Below are 15,458 nucleotides of genomic sequence, written 5' to 3'. Positions count from 1 at the left end.
ATCTAGGAGCTTCTCTCTCTGCCCCTTCCCCCTCTCGTTCTGTATCAATGAATGGTTGTGTTGATATTAGACAATAATGTTTATTGTTAGAGGATCAGTGATATTCTTTAGGCCTTCCATCACTGATTTGTAAATATTTCATTATCTTGTCAAACGAAGCTTCAGTAGGAGGAAGTGAGCATGTATTTGATGGGTGATGTAAATTACTTAACATATTGAGCAAATTTCCCAGTCCACCCCAAGGCTGTGAAGTTTTGTTTTGTTCACACCTTCCCATGGCTTTTTGAGACCGAGGATTTCTGCATTCTGCCTCAGAGGAACTCCTATGATGCCTTAAAACTCCCTTATGGACCCCTTGTTATTCTCCTGGTCCCTAACATTACAGAGGAAAGTTCTGACATCCTTATGATTGTAGTACTGTGATGATTGTTGATCTAAAGCTGACACTAGAGGTAACTTTCTGCCACTTTTTAGTTTCATTAATGTTTGAAAAGGGCCTTTTCCTGGAGAGTCAAGGAAGATTTGTGCTGATGAATCCAGAATTCTAGATCACAGCCCTATCACTGGTAGGAAGAAGAAGAAGAAGAAGGAGAGAAAGGAAAATAGTTCTGTGCATAAAATGTTATAGGCATTTGGGATTTTCTGGGAAAGTTGCAAATTACAAGACAATTTCCTTGACTTGAAAATGAAGTAACTTTTTATCAGTCACTGATGACTACAAATCATTTAAGACTTAATCCAGTTTGTTTTCACACTTAGTAGAGTAAAAAGGGAAATTGTAAGTGAACTTGAGTTTGTGTTGCTACAGATGATAGCTAAGTTTTTAAATTTAAGTGTTTATTTCTCTCTCAATTGCCTCCACACTTTGAGGGTGATTAGGACAGTGATTCCTTAAAATTTTTACCTTATCTCATAATTTGGCAAAAATCTCATAAACTATGTGCTAATGAAATGATGGAAGGGTCACATATTTCCTTTTATTTTGGGGGGGGGGCGGTACTGGGGATTGAACCCAGGGCACTTTACCACCAAGCTACCTTACCAGGTCTTGCTAAATTGCTTAGGGCCTTGCTAAATTGCTGAGGCTGGCCTCAAACTTACAATCTTCCTGCTTCAGCCTCCTGAGTCACTGAGATTATGGCTGTGTGCCACTGGCATATATTTCCTTTTTTAACCTTTAGTTCAAATGTCTTGGATTGTTTATAGCATGTAGGTCCAAAGTGTGCTTTGTATGCAAACAAATATAACTTATCCTAAAATAGAAGTTATTTACTTGTCTGGATTCATTAACATTCTTAAATGGCATCTACAAGTTGAGCAGCCCTTGTTAGCATCATACTTTGTGATCACCAAAGAGTTCTACCACAACCCAGAGCAAGGCAGGACAGCCTTTGTTCACAGTGGCAAGAATTGGGTACAGCTAAAGGAGAGGATAAAATAGCAGAAATACAGCTTGGACAGAGGTGAAGAAATGCCTCAAAAAGTTTTTAAAAGCCAGGTGTGGTGGTGCACATCTATAATCCCAGTGACTTGGGAGGCTGAAGCAGGAGGATCACAAGTTTGAGGCCAACCTAAGCAACTTAGCAAGGCCCTGTCGCAAAATAAAAAATAAAAAAGCTGGGGATGCAGCTCAGTGGTAGAGTGCCTCTGGATTCAATCCCTAGTACTCAAAAAAAAAAAAAAAAAAGAGTTTTAAAGATTTGAAATGCTGGGGACGGGATTGTGGCTCAGTGGTAGAACACTTGCCTAGCATGCATGAGGCATTGGGTTTGATCCCCGATACCACATAAAAAATAATAATAATAATAAAATATTTTCTAGTTGTGTCCATCTACAACTAGAAAATATTTTTTTAAAAAGATTTGAAATGATGATGGTAGTGCAGTATGAATTACATGAATCTACTTTTGAAAAAGAAAACAACTGCTGATGTGTGTGCACATCAAACTCCTAGTGTTAGTTGATGATTAGTGGTTTTTATGTTACTAACACATTTGTTGGTCCCCCTGGAATATAGAACTTAAAGGGGTCCTTTTTCCATTCAATATCACAAAGCAAGTAACTAGACTGACTTGAGCATCCATGGCCCGAGCCTTTATTCAGTGACTAAAGAATGGAGAAGTAGGTGCCCAGCTCACATTTGACTTAACTTAGAGTTGATAAGTTGGGTACAGAGCAGTAGAAATGAGGGGAGGGAATAGGTTAATGAAGGGAAGGAATATTCATGTAATTTCCTGCAACAGGTAGAGACTTCTACAAATTCAGATGCACTCTCCTTTTTGATCTACTGTTTCTGGACACTGTGTGGCCAGTGAGCGTGTCTTTAGCATGGAAACTAGATTTTAATGAAGCTGGAGATCAGCTGTTACTCTGGCAAACATTTTAGATCCAACTGGTTTTGGCTAGCCTACCTGAAGAGGAACTTTTGGTGTTCAGACATCCTGTCATCAAAGGATGAGGTAGAGATTTAGTAGGCAGTACCCTGGGCAACAGTTTACATATTTCTGTTTTGCTTCTTTTTTGTGATTGTGTATGATATGTGATTTTTGTTAAGTGGCCTTGGTACTTCCTATGATTTAGGTCAACTCACCAAAGGTCCCTGGCCCCCTGCAGGCCCAGCAGCTTTAGGGGCCTCAGCTAAGGCTGAAAGTGGAAGGGGCTGGCAGGAATAAGCAGTTTGTGGAGCTTTCCCACTTTCTAGAAATGTCTTCAGCCAGACCACAGGGCTCCCGTGGGGCTGGGAGATGGGCCAGACCGGAAGAACAGCAGCATGCTGTGCATCCCCACCTGCACCCACACTCTGGTTCCAGATCTTCTCTCAGACACCCTCAGTTCCTCCAAATATACACCTCCTTGGCTGCCTCTATGGTTGGCAGACACATTTGTCCAGAACAAGGAGACCAAGGACTCATCCCAGGCAGAAGTTCAATCCAAAATTCTGCTCTCATTTCAGTACATCCCCATGCCTGTGCTGTATGGAGTCTTCCTCTACATGGGCGTGGCCTCCCTGAATGGCATCCAGGTAAGGCCCTCCCCTCCCCACCTGAAGTCAGCACTCCCTAGTGTCACCAAGACCCCAAATTCTTACTCTCCTGGTTCAGTGAAAGAATAATAGCAATATTCTATGTGATGCAAAATAATTATATGAGGCACTTTACAGGTGTCATTTAATCTATATAATTAGGTCCTTTGATCCCAATCTCACAGGTGGGGAGACTGCAACTCATAACTCAAAATCTGGGTCAAGCCAACTCCAAAGAGCACTTCACTGTACCTCTCTCTTCTCTTCCCTAAGACAACTCCACAGAAGAAAGTTTTTTGCTTTGTTTTGTTCTATATTAACCACAAAATCCCAAGACGACTTGGATAGTTCATGGGTCCATTAAATTGCATTTTCCTTGAACAGACCATGTTCATTTTGCAGCCACCTCCAGGTCCATTACCCTCACCCAGGCCTCAGGATCCTCCCTCCCTCCAATATTGCATACCTGTCTAGACACCTCCAGAGTGTCTTACTTAATGCCTGAACAAGAGTCCCCTCCTGAGACCCTACCAAGTCACCCCTTCCCTTAACCCCATACCCCAGCGGACCTGCGGAGGGATGTCGGGGCGGGGAGTATTTCCTGGCAACCTTGCTGAGCCCTCGCTATCCTTGTTAGTTCTGGGAACGATGCAAGCTCTTCCTGATGCCGGCGAAGCACCAACCAGACCACGCCTTCCTTCGCCACGTACCCCTGCGCAGGATCCACCTTTTCACCCTGGTGCAGATCATCTGCCTGGCTGTGCTTTGGATCCTCAAGTCCACTGTGGCCGCCATCATCTTCCCTGTTATGGTAAGGTGGGCGCGGGCTTCGCCGCTGCTGGGCAGGTTAGTCTAGGCAGGCTTCGCCTAGGAGGTCCAGCAGTGCCACAATTGCGTCACCTTGCAGCACCCTTAGCTTTCTCCCCAGTGGCTTGGTTTGGTTCCTTTGGGTGACAGAAGCCAGTCCAGAACAAATTTAAAGTTGTGAGGCCAGACCAGGTGGAGGATAGAGAGAAGGGTGGAGGAAAGAATGTCAGTGTGGCAGGTGGATCCTGCAGTGACAACCCGCATGCTGAGGTCCCCACCCAACTTTGCTGCTGGGGGAAGGCCGGAATGTGGAGAAGCTGGACACATTCAACTTCAGACCCGAGTTCTCTACTGCCAAACCTCAAGCCAATCTCGAAAGCCGATGCATACTAAATATAAATCTTCTCCCCGTGCAAAATTAACGAATTTGAAATGGTAAATAGTATGTTAGTGGTGCAGAGGGAACAGAATCAGAGATCAGGAATTTCAAAAACCCAATGACAATATAAAGTTTGAGCTGGGCATTCTTTGACTATTCTTTTATATTTTATGGAAATTCGAAGTTATTCCAGAATAAAAAGTTAAAAACAGCCATGCCTGTAATCCTAGTGGCTGGGGACACTGAGGCAGGAGGATTGCAAGTTCAAAGCCAGCCTCTGCAATTTAGAGAGGCCCTAAGCAACTCAGCAAGACCCTGACTCAAAATAAAATATAAAAAATGCTGGAGATGTTGGGCTAGGGTTGTGGCTTATAGGTGGAGGGCTTGCCTAGCATGCATGAGGCACTGGGTTTGATTCTCAGCACCCCATAAAAATAAAGGCATTGTATCCATGTACAACAAAAAATATTTTTAAAACAATGCTGAGGGTGGGGATGTGACTCTGTAGTTAAGTACCCTGGGTTCAAACCCTGGCACTAAACATAAATAAATAAATAAGGGCTGGGATGTTGCTCAGTGGTTAAGCCCCCTGGGTTCAATCCCTGATCAAAAACAAACAAACAAACAAATAAATAAATAAAAATAAAAACAAACAAAAACCTGTTGCATCTGGCCCTCTAGATAACCCCACCAGAAGGAAGCTGCCCAGCCCTTGCTGGGGGACTGAAGCTTGGGGGCTAATGCTCCCAGAAAGCCTGCAGGCCTAGATTAGGAACCAAATCAAGGACACTTGTGGAAATGTGCACTCCTAGGAGATCTCTAGTAAGTGGTTCTTGACTCTGGCTGCTCTTTAAAAACTATGAAATCAACTAAATCAGAATATCTTCAAGAATCCCAGGCTTTGGTATTTTAAGTAAGTCTACAGGGAGCATAAATATGCAGCCAGGGTTGAGATCCACCACTCCAGGGAAAGGGACATGGATCCTCCCCAACAGTATCCTCCTGGGCCTCAGAGATTAGGAAGGGAAGGATAGTGATAGTCATGATTGCCAGTACTGAGTGCTGTTCCACTCAGCCCACACCAGCCCCTGAAGCACTACTACTTACCCATAGTTTACGATCAGAAAGATGAGGCTCAGAAAGCACAGGGAGTGACAAACACAGGACAGGACAGAGCAAGATCTGCACCCCTCCTGGCCTTTTTTTTTTTTTTTTTTTGGTACCCAGGATTGAACTCAGGGGCACTTGACCACTGAGCCACATCCCCAGCCCTACTTTGTATTTTATTTAGAGACCGAGTCTCACTGGGTTGCTTAGTGTCTTGATTTTACTGAAGCTAGCTTTGAACTCTCTATCCTCCTGCCTCAGCCTCCCAAGCTGCTGGGATTACAGGTGTGCACCACTGTGCCCAGTGCTCCTGATTATTTTTAAATACAGTAGAATTCACTCTGCTCTGTAGTTTTGGCAAATGTAAAGAATGGTGATTCTACCACTGTAGCTGTGATACAGAACAGCTCCATCACCCCCAAGTTCTCTCTTGTTGCCCTATATGTAGACAACCCTTTGCCACCCCTGTCCCTAGCAACCATTGATTTGCTCAGAGTCAGGAGTTTATTGTTGTTGTGGTGTTTTGATTTTTTTTTTTTTTGGTGGTACTGGAGATTGAACCTAGGAATGCTCTGCCACTGAGTTACATCCCCAACCCTTTCTTAGTTTTTTATTTGGGACTGGGTCTCTCTAGGTTGCCAAGGCTGGCCTTAAGCTTGCAGTTCTCCTGCCTCAGCCTTCCAATTAGGTGTGCACCACATGCCCTGCCAGATCCAGGAGTTTTTAAACCCAGGTTTATCTGACGCCTGAGCTCTTCATGCTCAAAAAATTATATCAGTGAGGAACCAGTATTAAATCCAGCTAGAAGGGTTTGCTTCCTTGCCTCATTTAATGGCCAGTTTTCAGTGGTAAAAAAGACAATATGTATAACAGACCATCCTGGGTCCACTGAGTTTGTTAAAAGATCACTTATTTCTCCCTTTAATTTGTCCATTCTGAACAGAACCAAACTTTCTTTAGAAATTCCATATAGCTTACTATATTTTATTTGGCTTTTGTTAATGGAGAGTTTGACAGTTCTTAAAAATGGGAACAGAGCAATTCACGATGGCCAGGCTATGGAACCAACCTAGGTGCCCTCCAATAGATGAATGGATAAAGAAAATATGGTATATATACATGATGAAATATTACTCAGCCATAAAGAAGAATGAAATAATGGCATTTTCCAGTAAATGGATAGAACTGGAGTCTATCATGTCAAGTGAAATAAGCCAATCCCCAAAACACCAAAGGTTGAATGTTCTCTCTGATATGTGGATGCTAACACACAACAAAGGAGCATGAGGAAGGGAAGGATAGAAGTTCATTGGATTAGACAAAGGGGAATGAAGGGACAGGAGGAGGGATGGGAATTGGAAAGACAGTAGAATGAATCAGATATAACTTTCCTACATTCATATATGAATACATGACCAATGTAACTCCATATCATGTTCGACCACAAGAATGGGATCCTAATTAGAATAAGTCATATTCCATGTCTGTATAACATGTCAAAATGCACTATACTATATCAAAAAAGAACTAATTTTAAAAAGAAAAGAAATGGGAGTAGAGAGGCAGTGGGTCTCAAAATGTGATCCCTGGGCCAGCAGCACTAACATCACCTGAGAAACTTATAGAGATACAGATTCTCAGGCTCTACCCCAGACCTGATGAATCAGAAACTCTGGGGTGGTACCCAGCAATGTTGTATTAACAAGCCCTCCAGGTGACCCTAAAGCACACTCAAGTGTGAGAACCACTTAAAGAATGACTATGGTTCTCCAGCCATGGTCTCTGTGCTGGCTCCCCACTTCAGCTGACACAGGCTCTGTCCCACACAGTCACTGGTAGTCATAGTCACTCACCTGGAACCAGGGGAGCAGGGGAGGTGAACATGGTTTGTGGGGACTTTGGAGTGGCTCCAAAGACCGATCACAAGAGCTGCCTGAACTCAGCTGACTGAGGAAGAAGGAATTATTTAGCCCATCATTTTCTCTGAACTCTCACAAAATTTCAGCCTCTCTGTCTGTCTTCTACCACAGATCCTGGGCCTCATCATTGTCCGAAGGCTTCTGGACTTCATCTTCTCCCAGCATGACCTGGCCTGGATTGACAACATCCTGCCAGAGAAGGAGAAAAAGGAGACAGACAAGAAGAAGAAGAGAAAGAAAGGGGCCCACGAGGATAGCGATGAGGAGGTGGGGAAGATATGAGGCCTGGGCAGAGTCGGGGGACCAATAGATCCTTCTGCTTCCACCAGGGCCAGGGAGAGGGTGGCTTTTCACACAACTGTAAGAGTGCCTGCACCCAGTCCAGGATAAGCTAGGGCTTCTACTTGGCCTTGGTCTGGGATGCTGAGAGCTCATCTGTTCTTGTAAATGTCCTCAGGTTGGGCCAGAGCCAGTGAGCCTCCCTGCCCAGGAGCAGTTGACTAGCAAAGCTCACTCCCATTTCTGGTTTTCAGGGCCATTGTCAATAGTGGCACAGATTCCTGAGAGAATGGCCCAGGAGATGGTTCCAAAATGGAAGCCCTTTATAAGGAGTATCCTCCAAAGAATGGAGCAGGCCTGTGGGGAGAGGTCTGATGGGGACTTTTAAGTAGACTGGACTCTGGGATAGGCAGGAGGAACTAGAGATAAGCTTTGCTTGGGCCTACCCCGAAAGTATTGGGAACAAAAATTGGGGGAGAGGTATGTGTCCTCACTGAAAAGAGAATGGCTTCCTCTTCCATGCCTGGGACCACCTGGTTGCCCCATCTATCCCTCTCCTCTCCCATGCTTCCTCCACATCCCACCCCCAAACACTCAGTCAGCAGACAAGGAGCCAGCCAGAAGTTATAGCAAATCTCAGAACATTAGGCAGAAAGAGTATCTGGTTCAAATGTTCATTACAAATGGTGACACTGTCCCTCCAAAGGGAAGTGTTTTACCCAACATAGACAGACAGCTAAATGTCTAAGAGGGAATTAGGAAATCATTCTTGAACTCATGCTTTCCATATACTGAACTGCCATGTCATTTCCTGAGACCATGCCTGACTCCCAATCTCCCAGTCTCCCAATTGTACCTGAATCACAATCCTTTATCCACCTTGTCCTGTTTTCCTGGGATCTCACCTTTTGCAAATTAAAGCTGTTCACAGGCAAATCCTTGCTCACTGGTTGGTGATTAAACCATCCTTTGATGGTTGTAATTGGCCAAAACTTCCTCTGTCTTGCAGGAAGGGGAAGGTCTCAATTTTTTTATTTGTTTATTTTTTTATGTGGTGCTGAGGATTGGAACCCAGTGCCTCACATGTGCTAGGCAAGCGTTGTACCCCTGAGCCACAACCCCAGCCCCCTTATAATTTATTCACATGTTTTTTTGTAGATAATTTTCAAAAGTAGATTCTAAAAGAAAGAAACAGAGTCCAGGTGTCTTTTAAAGACAAATGCTTATTTTTTTTTTTCATTGGTTCATTCAGTAAATATTGGAGTGGATCTCAAATGTCAGGAACTATTCCAAGGTTGAGGGTAAAGCATCTCAGGATTATGTGATACATTTAATGGAAAAAAATGGGATTCAATGTTCACAAATTCATTTTATACATGTCTTTATAGCAACACAGATATTGTGAGGTTCAGTCCCAAATGACTGGTTGCATGATAGATGAAACTGTTCTGAGGAGCAACATTCCTGGATGAATTCCTTTCCTGTCTACTGGGTATCTAAAATGGTGGGCCAATTGTGTCCATTTTTCCTTAGTGGGTCCAAGAGCATTTGCAGCACCCCCTGTTTAGTCTGAATGTGGAGGAATGGTGGTTTGCACATTGTGGATGTATGCATTTTCCATTTGGCAAGAAAGACAAAGTGGTTGTGTTGGTGTTTATCAGCTTTTCCCACTGTTTTTCTCCAGCCCCAGTTCCTCCCTCCCTCAGTTATAAAGATTCCCATGGAAAGTGTCCAATCAGATCCCCAAAACGGTATCCACTGCATTGCCAGTAAGTAAAACACATGGTGTCTCTCCCTTCTTACTCACTACTAATCCTCCACCTATTTTCCTAAGGAGCTTCCATCTGTAACTCAGGGGATCTAATCATTTTAGATGCCAGAGTGATGAACCCAGCCTAATTCCATCTTAAGATTGGGAGCCATCTCGTCACAAAGTCATGAAAAGTTAATTTCTGTTTTACAATAAATTACTGTGATTTCTAAACTTGCTTGGAATGCCAGCCCATGCCTTGAACTCACCCATGCCTGGTTTTCCCTGACCAGATAACAACCCTCTCTGAAACCTTAGTGGCGCCTCATAAATTCTGGTGTTGGGATCTGAATTTACTCTCTAACTTGAAATGTTGTATTATCCTTGTCAAAATCCTATTATCTGTAAGTTCTCAAGACACCCCCCTTTTGTAACTTTTTGTGCTATAAAACCATGTTCCTAGAGAGCTGGGGTACTGTTCTCTAACCCAAGGATTTCGGGAGAGACAGTCCCGGCTGGAATTACAAGCCTGCTTTAATTTGATTTAAAATTGGAGTCGGTGGTCTTTTCTTTGCGTCGTGGTTAAACAAGAGGACTCCTGTGATAGGCAGAGGTTAAAGTGAACTGGGCCATGAGGGTTGGGACTCCAACCAGATGAAAATTTCAGAGCACACCCTGAAGTCTCCTCCTTCACTTTAGGCAAAACTCCCCCATTTCTGCCTTTCCTCTGGCGCCTGCAGCACCATCCTGCCCTTTCCTGCCTTGTTTCAGACCACATCAGTCCACCTGGCCCATGGAGCTGCCCATATCTTCCAGTCATTGTTGAAATGATTGCAAGCTCAAATCAGAGCTGAGTGTTCCCCTTTAGAGAAATAGGTAGGCATCTGGGCAGCAAGTCAGAACTGAAGGTCCTGGGGTTGGGCTGTGATTCTGTATGAAGCACAAGCATCCTCCATGTGCTGAAAGAGAAGGCTTCCAGTCAGGCATTGCTTACAAAGACCCTGCAAGATTCTCAAACTGCTTCTAATCCTTCCCAACTGGTGGACAGTGCTGTCTTTAAGACCACACAAATATCCTGATCCAAATCCTGACCTGGTGCTCCTAAGATAGTGCTTACTTACCACTGTCCTCAAAGACAGAGACTGGGGGAGGTCACCAGAACTCCTGCCAGGACCCTCCAGAGCCCCAGAGGCTTCCCCTCACCTCTCTCCATCACATTGCCTCAAGGTGTTTTTTGTACTCCTCACTCTCCCTCCACCTGCCTCCTGCCTCAACCTCCCAAGCTGCTGAGATTACAGGCATGTACCATGCACCACTGGCTCCCCATTCCCTTTTGTTGACTTCCATCATCCTTCCTCTCTCCTCCCTGGGCCTCCCCATGCCTCACTTCCTCCTATCCTGGCTCAGATCCCTCTCTGTGAAGGATTAATTGACCCAGAGCCACCCATCTCTGTGAGGCCCCAGTATTCCTCTGGTATACTGTTGGCCATGGATCACAAAATAGAAAAGAGGAGGAATGGTGGGGAAGCACGGAGAAACAGGATGCTCTCTGGCGTGACTCTCAAACCTGCTTCACATCTGACTTTTTCTTCCAGGAAAAAGATCTTCCAGTTGGAGTTATTCACTCTGATTCTTCTTTCAGTGGCTCAGAACTCGATCGAAGGTAAGGGCTATTAGGTAGATTCCTTGGGTATTAGCTAAGAGACTAAGTAATGGTCAGATTAGGGGACTAGGATTTCCCAGTCCAGCTGACATCTTAGTAGAGGAAGACAAAGGCTGACCAACCTGATTATTGGGGGGGTCAAGTAACAAATGTGTCTTCTTACTGACATCAATCACACAGTGACAAGCATCTTTCATGTGCTGATAGAGTACACAACTTTAGAAAAGGAAATTTAAAATATTATGTAGAATACTGAAAGTAAGTATTGAAAAAAAAGGAAACAACATACAAGAAAGTTAGACATAGCTTAAGTACATGTTAATAAAAGCCCAGATACTAAGGATCAAAATACTAGGTTCGCAGGGTACAATGGCACACACCTCTAATCCAGGCAGCTCAGAAAGCTGAGGCAGGAGAATCACGAATTTAAAGCTAGCCTCAGCAAAATTAGGTGCTAAGCAACTCAGTGAGACCCTGTCTCGAAATAATATACAAAATAGGACTGGGGATATGGCTCAGTGGTCGAGTGCCCCTGAATTCAATCCCTGGTACCAAAAACAAAAACAAAAGCAAACCCACTAGGTATTCTAATACTCTATGGGGTCACATAACAGCAGGACCAATTATCACTGGTCATAAGGAAAGCTAATTAAAAATCAAATATTAAATGAAGATAGAAAGTCAAAAAAGGATTCAAGACCTATGCCAACAATGTGATTCCATGGTGTTCTTGATGGTTAACTATCCATGAAAAAAGCAGAACTGCTTGATGATTATACAGGGGGCCCAAAAATGAAAAAGAATTCAGGGACAAGGAAGTCTTTGCCTATTATTACTAGGGAAGCTGGCAGGGACTGTGCTAACCCTAATGTATTATTCCCTAAATTGGACAAGGAGTCATTCTGTATAAGATCCAATTCGTAAGTGTAGAGGTATCCCAATTACAGAGGCAGGTAATTTTCCATCCTTAGATAGCACTCAAGAGTTTTTCAGGAAGCATATAGGATCTCCTGAATTTGGGGGCAAAGCTGCTTCACAATGCCAAAATGGAGATACTTTTCACCAGTTCAAACCTCTGAGCTGCAGGCTCAAGGACACTATATCTCAGAAGTGTCACATCTCAAAATATGTTCCTTCATATCCCATAACTCCAATCTGGGCTCCTAAGCCCTTACTGACACTGATCTTTATGTATGGATAGTCACAGAATAACAATTTGTCTATCCTGATTTATCTTCATTTAAAAAATAGTCTACACCAAATCAAATCTCTTAATTGCCCCCAATTTTAGGCAGTGGAGAATTTGGACCAGGAAAGGGCATTTCCAAATGCCTGATAAATTATACAGAGCTATGGTAGGGGTCAGAAATGGAAAAAAAAAAGTCATAACTGTGGATATTTCCCAATCACACTGGTGCCTTACCAAGTCTATGGAATTAGATGGAAGCAAAGATGACTAAATAGCAGGATTTTGCTTTGGTAAAGAAAAATGCTTAGCAACATGACCCAGTTAAGTAAGGTTGAGCATCAGAGATCTACCAGGCATGATAGTTGGTCCCTGGGGTTGTAGAGGGACATGTAAACAGAAGGGGAGTACCATGTGCAAGAACAAGAATGGGTACACAGGAGAGAAGGCCAGTGGTCTAAGGAAGGTTATTAGCCTTATCAGGAGAATCTACCACAGATAAATAGGACCCTGACAGACGTACAGTGTGGGACAGAGCATCTTAGGCAGTGGGAACATGTCTGAAGCACCATTTGAAAACATACAACACAAAGAGGGGACAGAGTGGCACTCAAACTAGGAAAGTAGGCAGGAATTCAAGCATAGGTGGCCCTGTCTTGCTTAGGAGCTTGGATTTTATTCTTTAAATAATAGGGAACCAGTCAAATTTGTGATTTAGAAAGTTCGACTTGGTAGCAATTTGAAGAATGGGTTGAAAAGGCATGAGATCAGTTCAATGGCTGTGGCTAAAAGCCCAGCAGACTGGATGCTTTGTTTCCTTGGTGTGTTGAGAATTCATAAGCAAAGACAGAACTGTTTGCATTAGAGCCCTGCTCTGGAGAATAGGGTTCAAAACACCCCAAATTAGCTAATCATTCTTCCCTCCTCCTCTTTCTTGTTCAGCATCACCTTGCACTTCAAAATCTCCTGTCCAACTTCACCTGCTTTCAGCTATCCCAGGAGCCCAGTCTTCATGGTGCCACAGGTGAAGATAGAGATGGAGTCTGACTATGACTTTACAGACCTAGAAGAATATGGAAGAGAGGCCCACGGTGAGACCACCCTTTAGGATGATGCAGCTTCTCCCTGCCTGGGCAAGGGCCTGGTTTAGTTTTAATTGAGTCTTAACTTCTCTGTGCCTGTCTCGTTATGTACCGGAGTGGGTCCTTCTGCCCTATAGAAAACTGGCCATCCTTCAGTGGAAAGTCCTACTTAGATGCAAAGCTCTCTTCATCCCTTTGTAGTTATTACAATATCTAAATGTAAACATTATACCTTATTTTAAAATGCAGTTCAGCATAGAAATCATAACATTTCTTTTGAAATGAAAAAAAAATGCTTGCCTCTTAAAACCATAAGATAAATGGGCAATAGTCAATTTTATACTTAAGACAAGTATTAATTAAAAATTTTAAAGGTTAGATTGAAATCTAGGTGGTTTTAAAGAACTCTTAACATACTCTTACAATAGGCCAAGGCTGGAATATTGTTTTGCAAAATTGCATATTTTTATGCAATTTTGGTTGGCTTTAACAGGTTGACATGTTATTACTTCTCCATGCAGAGTGATGCTGGAAAGGTCCTACCTTTTCTCTGAATCTCATTCAGCTCAGTTTGAATCTGCATTGTGGGCCTTGGTCTAGAAGTGTGACTGGGGCTTTCCTAGATTGAAAAGCCAGTTCCAAAAGTCTGTTAATGAAGGAACCAATGCATCAGAGTGGATAAAGTTTTTTAAAATGAAATAGTCACTGTTAAAGTGAACCTCAAATCACATGAGATCCACAAAGTGATCCTTTAAATTTATTCACTGTTTTTTTTTTTTCACACCTGGATTCCAATTTCTTTATTTGGAATAGGTCCTTCCTACAAGTTTTCAATGACTGATCCTCAAAGTCAGATTTCTATTTACATGAACATTACATGTTAGGCAGCTAACACTTTGGAAAATTATAACTTGGCAATGTTAGTCAAACTAGTCCTTTAAAAGAATGATTAGAAGCAATTTGGGTAGATTAACACCAATTATTAATGAAGCAGACCCTTTCCCCATTAAACTTAAAAAGATTAGACATTTTAGGTTTAATACACATTGAATGAGTGAGCACCAACTGTTTATGTAATACCTGCTATTGCCAGATAACCACATGCATCTGACATTTTCTTCTCCAAAACAACTATGGATTTGAATTTTCCTTAAATTTAACCTCAGAGCTCCCTTCCAAGGAATACTGCCAAGAGGTAAAGCTCTAAACTTCTACCTGATAGCAAAATTATTTAGCTGTTCACTAATCCAGAACCATCCTATTTAAGTACAAAGTCTTTATCTTCATTTGTACCAATCCTGGGAGAGCTAACAATCTAACATTTAAGTTTTAAAGCCTGGCTGATTTGAAATAGTACTGTCCCCATTAAATTGTAGAAATGTTATGGATTCAGGAGTAAATGTGCTTGATTAATAAAACAAACTGGAAAAGTATGATGTTAGCTTTTTGTTGTAAATTGATCCATGTAATTTTTACCTTATATATCCTTTATATTTTGTATATACATGAACATTTTAAGTCTTTAACAGGTTGACATGTTATTACTTCTCCATGCAGTAATTTTTTCCACTTTTAATGTAACTAAAATTCAATAAAAATTAATCCTGTCTGCTCATCTGACTCCAGGTTTAATAATTTAGGAAAGTCAGCAGGCAAGACATATAGACATAGGCTATACCTCACTTACAAAAATATCGCCAACAAACTAGCAAAAGAATAAAGCAAGCTAGAAGAGCACAAGGAAGGAGCAGATCAACTCCCCAGAGTTCTCTCCTTTTTGGCTTCAAACTGCCTAGAGCAGGAGCTACTTGCATGAAAGTGCAGATACATAGCTGTGATTCATAATACGCAGGGGCCTATGTCAAGTATCAGGATGTGCACCACACTGTCCCTAATCAAACTGATACTTTAAACACATGCACACGCATGCACGTGCGCGCGCACACACACACACACACACACACACACACACACACACATGCACAGACACACACAGGGTGGGCAGAGGTGGTGATGGGGAAATAAATTTACTTTTACTATGTATGTGTGTGTTGAGAACACAGAAAGGAGAAAATCCTTTGTAGTGATGTGTAAATTGAATGCCTGGTTTAGAAAACACTCAGAACCATTTCAATGAAATTTACAGATTAAGTTCCTAGTTTGACATTACCTGCTGGGATTAAGGACTAGGCTGGTTTCTTCACAGTTCTTTAAACCAATTTGTTTAAGGTTAGAGGCTGGGTGTTACCAAATATAGAAATAAC

At 42.6% G+C, this 15,458-nt stretch overlaps 1 protein-coding gene across 2 annotated transcripts in view; it reads left to right on the top strand.

Annotated features, from left to right (window-relative positions):
* Slc4a5 (solute carrier family 4 member 5) overlaps window positions 1–14,809 on the top strand; it is a 126,298-nt gene extending 111,489 nt beyond the window's left edge. For both annotated transcript variants that reach the window (XM_048787375.1, XM_048787374.1), the window contains 6 exons: window positions 2,954–3,022; window positions 3,660–3,833; window positions 7,346–7,501; window positions 9,198–9,282; window positions 10,859–10,926; window positions 13,055–14,809. In XM_048787375.1, the coding sequence (XP_048643332.1) occupies window positions 2,954–3,022; window positions 3,660–3,833; window positions 7,346–7,501; window positions 9,198–9,282; window positions 10,859–10,893 (519 nt within the window). In that variant the 3' untranslated portion in view covers window positions 10,894–10,926; window positions 13,055–14,809. The remainder of the gene's footprint in view (window positions 1–2,953; window positions 3,023–3,659; window positions 3,834–7,345; window positions 7,502–9,197; window positions 9,283–10,858; window positions 10,927–13,054) is intronic.
* The last annotated feature ends 649 nt before the right edge of the window (window positions 14,810–15,458 follow it).

The sequence above is a fragment of the Marmota marmota genome, unplaced genomic scaffold, assembly GCF_001458135.2.
Source record: "Marmota marmota marmota unplaced genomic scaffold, marMar, whole genome shotgun sequence".
In the NCBI taxonomy this organism is placed as follows: Eukaryota; Metazoa; Chordata; class Mammalia; order Rodentia; family Sciuridae; genus Marmota; species Marmota marmota.
This window is presented reverse-complemented; position numbering and strand designations above follow the sequence as displayed.